The sequence below is a fragment of the Homalodisca vitripennis genome, chromosome 7 (genome assembly GCF_021130785.1).
Source record: "Homalodisca vitripennis isolate AUS2020 chromosome 7, UT_GWSS_2.1, whole genome shotgun sequence".
NCBI lineage: Eukaryota > Metazoa > Arthropoda > Insecta > Hemiptera > Cicadellidae > Homalodisca > Homalodisca vitripennis.
The window spans coordinates 107,078,054-107,085,384 of record NC_060213.1 but is presented as its reverse complement, the minus strand read 5'-3'; the positions used below and the strand labels follow the sequence as shown (position 1 = coordinate 107,085,384).

At 42.7% G+C, this 7,331-nt stretch overlaps 1 protein-coding gene across 1 annotated transcript; it reads left to right on the top strand.

Annotated features, from left to right (window-relative positions):
- Window positions 1-3,149: 3,149 nt before the first annotated feature.
- On the top strand, window positions 3,150-5,328 carry LOC124366831. The gene is made up of 2 exons (XM_046823432.1): window positions 3,150-4,426; window positions 5,036-5,328. The coding sequence occupies exons 1-2, from the start codon at window positions 4,273-4,275 to the stop codon at window positions 5,326-5,328; spliced, it is 447 nt and encodes a 148-aa protein (XP_046679388.1). The 5' UTR covers window positions 3,150-4,272.
- Window positions 5,329-7,331: the final 2,003 nt, after the last annotated feature.

The following is a 7,331-nucleotide window of genomic DNA, read 5'->3' as shown; positions in this document are numbered from 1 at the left end:
ATTAGTTGTCTCATGTGATCGCCTCTAGGACTTCTGTTCATCCTTCGTATAATCTGATTTCTCCTGATTTTTGGTTTCATCACTTTTCTTCACTGTTTGTGGTCTCGTGGCATTTTGGTAGGAGCTAGTTATTCTGCTGGCTGTCGTGGTTATCAATGAAGAATGGATGAAGAGGCTGCCCTTTGTTCCGCTGTCCACTGTCCCCACCCCTACACCATAGTTGTCCTCCATTGTCTGGTCCTTTGTCCATTAGTAAGGTCTCTTCCTTTGTTTACGGAGAATTTGAGTTTTGGTTAGCTGAGGTCGCTTCCTGGGATACATTTTTTCTGGTGTTTCAGGTACACTCTGATCCCCTGTCCGTTTGTATGGTCTCTTCCTTTGATGACAGAGAATTTGAGTTGAAACTGAAGCAGAACAACAATGGAGCACAACCTCCGATAATCATGAGAATTCATCTTCATCAGCACTGTTGTCAGGCAGGTGAACTTCGAGTGACGGAACAACAATGGAACACAACCTCCGATGATCTTGAGAATTCATCTTCATCAGCACTGTTGTCAAGTACGTGAACTTCCTCAAGTGACGGAACAACAATGGAGCACAACCTCCGATAATCTTGAGAATTCATCTTCATCAGCACTCTTTTCAGGCAGGTGAAATTCCTCGAGTGACGGAACAACAATGGAGCACAACCTCTGATAATCTTGAGAATTCATCTTCATCAGCACTGTTGTCAGGCAGGTGAACTTCCTTGAGTGACGGATTTGCCTATTTATTCATCTGTTGAATATGATCTTCATCTATGAATGTGTGCATTTCATCTTCAGGAGCTTATTCAGGGGAACCTCTTCATCAGCACTGTTGTCAAGCACGTGAACGTCCTAAAGTGACGGAACAACAATGGAGCACAACCTCAATCTTGAGAATACATCTTCATCAGCACTCTTGTCAGGCACGTGAACTTCCTCAAGTGACGGAACAACAATGGAGCACAACCTTCAATAATCTTGAGAATTCATCATCATCAGCACTCTTGTCAGGCAGGTGAACTTCCTCGAGTGACGGATCAACAATGGAGCACAACCTCCGATAATCTTGAGAATTCATCTTCATCAGCACTGTTGTCAAGTACGTGAACTTCCTTAAGTGACGGAACAACAATGGAGCACAACCTCCGATAATCTTGAGAAATCATCTTCATCAGCACTCTTGTCAAGCACGTGAACATCCTCAAGTGACGTAACAACAATGGAGCACAACCTCCGATAATCTTGAGAATTCATCTTCATCAGCACTCTTGTCAGGCAGGTGAACTTCCTCGAGTGACGGAACAACAATGGAGCACAACCTCCGATAATCTTGAGAATTCATCTTCATCAGCATTGTTGTCAAGTACGTGAACTTCCTTAAGTGACGGAACAACAATGGAGCACAACCTCCGATAATCTTGAGAAATCATCTTCATCAGCACTCTTGTCAAGCACGTGAACATCCTCAAGTGACGGAACAACAATGGAGCACAACCTCCGATAATCTTGAGAATTCATCATCATCAGCACTCTTGTCAGGCAGATGAACTTCCTCGAGTGACGGAACAACAATGGAGCACAACCTCTGATAATCTTGAGAATTCATCTTCATCAGCACTGTTGTCAGGCAGGTGAACGTCCTCAAGTGATGGAACAACAATGGAGCACAACCTCAATCTTGAGAATTCATCTTCATTAGCACTCTTGTCAGGCACGTGAACTTCCTTGAGTGACGGATTTGCCCCTTTATTCATCTGTTGAATATGATCATCATCTATGAATGTGTGTATTTTATCTTCAGGAGCTTATTCAGGGGAACCTCTTCATCAGCACTGTTGTCAAGCACGTGAACGTCCTCAAGTGACGGAACAACAATGGAGCACAACCTCCGATAATCTTGAGAATTCATCTTCATCAGCACTGTTGTCAAGCACAAGAACTTCCTCAAGTGACGGAACAACAATGGAGCACAAACTCCGATAATCTTGAGAATTCATCTTCATCAGCACTCTTGTCAGGCAGGTGAACATCCTCGAGTGACGGAACAACAATGGAGCACAACCTCTGATAATCTTGATAATTCATCTTCAGCACTGTTGTCAGGCAGGTGAACTTCCTTGAGTGACGGATTTGCCTATTTATTCATCTGTTGAATATGATCATCATCTATGAATGTGTGTATTTCATATTCAGGAGCTTATTCTTGGGAACCTCTTTATCAGCACTGTTGTCAAGCACGTGAACTTCTTCAAGTGACGGAACAACAATGGACCACAAACTCCGATAATCTTGAGAATTCATCTTCATCAGCACTCTTGTCAGGCAGGTGAACTTCCTCGAGTGACGGAACAACAATGGAGCACAACCTCTGATAATCTTGATAATTCATCTTCAGCACTGTTGTCAGGCAGGTGAACTTCCTTGAGTGACGGATTTGCCTATTTATTCATCTGTTGAATATGATCATCATCTATTAATGTGTGTATTTCATCTTCAGGAGCTTATTCATGGGAACCTCTTAATCAACTCTGTTGTCAAGCACGTGAACTTCCTTAAGTGGCGGAACAACAATGAAGCACAACCTCCGATAATCTTGAGAATTCATCATCATCAGCACTCTTGTCAGGCAGGTGAACTTCCTCGAGTGACGGAACAACAATGGAGCACAACCTCTGATAATCTTGAGAATTCATCTTCATCAGCACTGTTGTCAGGCAGGTGAACTTCCTCGAGTGACGGATTTGCCTATTTATTCATCTGTTGAATATGATCATCATCTATGAATGTGTGCATTTCATCTTCAGGAGTTTATTCAGGGGAACCTCTTCATCAGCACTGTTGTCAAGCACGTCAAGAACGTGAATGTCCTCAAGTGACGGAACAACAATGGAGCATAACCTCCGATAATCTTGAGAATTCATCTTCATCAGCCGTCTTGTCAGGCACGTGGACTTCCTCAAGTGACGGAACAACAATGGAGCACAACCTCAATCTTGAGAATTCATCTTCATCAGCACTCTTGTCAGGCACGTGAACTTCCTCAAGTGACGGAACAAAAATGGAGCACAACCTCCGATAATCTTGAGAATTCATCTTCATCAGCACTGTTGTCAAGTACGTGAACTTCCTCAAGTGACGGAACAACAATGGACCACAAACTCCGATAATCTTGAGAATTCATCTTCATCAGCACTCTTGTCAGGCAGGTGAACTTCCTCGAGTGACGGAACAACAATGGAGCACAACCTCTGATAATCTTGATAATTCATCTTCAGCACTGTTGTCAGGCAGGTGAACTTCCTTGAGTGACGGATTTGCCTATTTATTCATCTGTTGAATATGATCATCATCTATTAATGTGTGTATTTCATCTTCAGGAGCTTATTCATGGGAACCTCTTAATCAACTCTGTTGTCAAGCACGTGAACTTCCTTAAGTGGCGGAACAACAATGGAGCACAACCTCCGATAATCTTGAGAATTCATCATCATCAGCACTCTTGTCAGGCAGGTGAACTTCCTCGAGTGACGGAACAACAATGGAGCACAACCTCTGATAATCTTGAGAATTCATCTTCATCAGCACTGTTGTCAGGCAGGTGAACTTCCTCGAGTGACGGATTTGCCTATTTATTCATCTGTTGAATATGATCATCATCTATGAATGTGTGCATTTCATCTTCAGGAGTTTATTCAGGGGAACCTCTTCATCAGCACTGTTGTCAAGCACGTCAAGAACGTGAATGTCCTCAAGTGACGGAACAACAATGGAGCATAACCTCCGATAATCTTGAGAATTCATCTTCATCAGCCGTCTTGTCAGGCACGTGGACTTCCTCAAGTGACGGAACAACAATGGAGCACAACCTCCGATAATCTTGAGAATTCATCTTCATCAGCACTCTTGTCAGGCACGTGAACTTCCTCAAGTGACGGAACAAAAATGGAGCACAACCTCCGATAATCTTGAGAATTCATCTTCATCAGCACTGTTGTCAAGCACGTGAACTTCCTCAAGTGACGGAACAACAATGGAGCACAAACTCCGATAATCTTGAGAATTCATCTTCATCAGCACTCTTGTCAGGCAGGTGAACTTCCTCGAGTGACGGAACAACAATGGAGCACAACCTCTGATAATCTTGATAATTCATCTTCATCAGCACTGTTGTCAGGCAGGTGAACTTCCTTGAGTGACGGATTTGCCTATTTATTCATCTGTTGAATATGATCATCATCTATTAATGTGTGTATTTCATCTTCAGGAGCTTATTCATGGGAACCTCTTAATCAACTCTGTTGTCAAGCACGTGAACTTCCTTAAGTGGCGGAACAACAATGGAGCACAACCTCCGATAATCTTGAGAATTCATCTTCATCAGCACTGTTGTCAGGCAGGTGAACTTCCTTGAGTGACGGATTTGCCTATTTATTCATCTGTTGAATATGATCTTCATCTATGAATGTGTGCATTTCATCTTCAGGAGCTTATTCAGGGGAACCTCTTCATCAGCACTGTTGTCAAGCACGTGAACGTCCTAAAGTGACGGAACAACAATGGAGCACAACCTCCGATAATCTTGAGAATACATCTTCATCAGCACTCTTGTCAGGCACGTGAACTTCCTCAAGTGACGGAACAACAATGGAGCACAACCTTCAATAATCTTGAGAATTCATCTTCATCAGCACTCTTGTCAGGCAGGTGAACTTCCTCGAGTGACGGATCAACAATGGAGCACAACCTCCGATAATCTTGAGAATTCATCTTCATCAGCACTGTTGTCAAGTACGTGAAACTTCCTTAAGTGACGGAACAACAATGGAGCACAACCTCCGATAATCTTGAGAAATCATCTTCATCAGCACTTTTGTCAAGCACGTGAACATCCTCAAGTGACGTAACAACAATGGAGCACAACCTCCGATAATCTTGAGAATTCATCATCATCAGCACTCCTCCGATAATCTTGAGAATTCATCTTCATCAGCTCTCTTGTCAGGCAGGTGAACTTCCTCGAGTGACGGAACAACAATGGAGCACAACCTCCGATAATCTTGAGAATTCATCTTCATCAGCGTTGTCTGCGGACCGAGGAAGCCTGCGCGGCCGCCGCACGTCACTGCTCCGACGGCCGCCGCCCCTCCTGCCATCGTGCCGGCGCCTGTGGCTGCCAACGGGGAGACGGCCGACACCCCTCAGCATCCCCCAAGACACCAGCATGTCACCTATGCCGAAGCGGCGAGGGGACCGTGTACTCCGGACGGTGACGGCCTCAAGGGAGGCTCTCTTTTTTTAGGGACCGCAACCTTCAAGCGACGGGGAGGTGTGACCGCCGGTGTAGAAAAAACAAACAAAAAATTCAAAATTTCACATTCAACAATACGATACGACTGCTTCACCAAAATTCTCAATCGGCAACCAACAAACTTGAGGAAATTCAACTCATGTGTGAAGATTTGAAACAGATGTACTTGTTGTAACCGAAAACGGTTTCAACAACAAAAACATACATCTTTGGCCACATTCCAAATTACAAATTGTCAGACGTTTACTGTCGACACCACTCCAAAGGAGGGGGAGTTGGCTAATTTTTGTGAAAAATAATTTCACCTTTTCCCAATTTTTCAATTCAAGGAAAAGTTGATCGCGACTTTGAAGCAGTTGGTATCAAACTTCAAGGCAGTGACACAACATTGTTGGTCATTGGAATTTACAGGTCTCCCAGTGGAAGTGAAGAAATTTTTTTTTCTAAATTTGAACACTTACTTACAGACTTGACCAATCACAGAAAAGACTTCATCCTCATGGGTGACTTCAATATTAACGCAATGGACAACCAGAATCCAATCACCAAAAGAAATGTGTGGATTTGTTGAGGTCTTTTGGCCTTGAGTTGCTTGTCAAAGTCTCCAACGCGAGTAACGGCAACTACTCAATCAGCTATAGACAACATCATTTCCAACATTCCAGGTGTCGCGGTGTCCGTGGTCAACACAGCAATCTCGGATCACTGTGGCCAAGAGGCTGTAATCAGTGGAAAACACTTCGAAAGGGAGCTCAAAATCACAAAAACAGTAAGAGACATGAGGCCTGGAAACATTGCTCTTCTGAACACTTTCCCTGTCCAAAGAAACGTGGAACTTTTCTAAATTTAACGCAATCAGTAGAACAGCAGTTTCAAACGTTTAACGAGGTCCTAAATTATCATCTAAATTTGTGCTGTCCTACGAAAACAATCAAAGTTTGTCAAAAAAAGACAAACAGCAATTGGATCACAAAAGGTAATATTGGTGTCGAGAGAGAAATTAAAAAATTTTTCTCCGAAATCAATAAAAACACTTCGAACGCTGAATTCAAACTCTTTTTCATCGATACAAAAAAACATATAAGAAAAGTGATCCAAGCAGCGAAAGCTATGGATGTCTCAAAATCAATTATATCTTCAAAAAATGTTTCAAAAAACAATTTGGGGCATCATCAAAAAATAACAAAAGACAGGGTGATCAAAATCAAACTTAAAATTGGAGATGAACTTTTATGTGAGGCTGGGGAGGTGGCGAACGAGTTTAAACAGATTTTTTCGCGTCTGTGGCTTGCGAGCTAAACCCCCGGCCATTGCAGCCTTCAAGTGAATCTTAGGCGAATACATAGTCCAGTAACGTCACTGGCACTGGTACCGGTTTTAGAAGAAGAGCTTGATCGAATCTTTAGACAGCTCCCGTCCAAAAAATCGAACGATATTGAATTGACGTCTATGTGGCTCATAAAAAAATGTTTACAAACATATTCCTGAGCCCACTAACACATTTAATTAATTTGTCTTTTGAACAAGGAGTATTTCCCTCACTCCTACAATCCGCGAAAGTAAGTCCAATTTATAAAAAGGGCGATCCCTGTTTCCACAAATAATTATCGGCCTGTCTCCATTTTTGCCAGTTTTGAGCAAAATTTTTGAAAAATCTTTTTTGATCAGAATGCTGAAGTTTTTAAATCAAAACAACCAATTCTCTGAATACCAATTCGGATTCAGAAAGGAAAATCAACTACCGACGCTGTGGCGAATCTAATTGAAATGGTTTGTTGAGGGTATAGAAAATCGAAATGCCACCTTAGGTGTCTTTCTCGACCTATCTAAGGCATTCGATTGTGTTGACCACGAACATCTGCTCGACATTTTGGAAACACACGGCATCCGAGGCGTGCCCACACTTGTGGCTTAGATCATTTCTAAGCGACAGAACTCAAGTTGTCCAAATCTCAAATCAACTTTCAAACAAAATCCGACTGGACTATGGTTCC

Excerpts from the sequence above, each read along its gene's own strand:
- LOC124366831 (XM_046823432.1), top strand. The coding sequence starts at position 4,273 with ATGTGTGTATTTCATCTTCAGGAGCTTATTCATGGGAACCTCTTAATC. Across the intron at positions 4,427-5,035 it reads TCAGCACTGTTGTCAGGCAG|GTGAACTTCCTCGAGTGACG; the intron begins GTGAACTTCCTT and ends CTTGTCAGGCAG.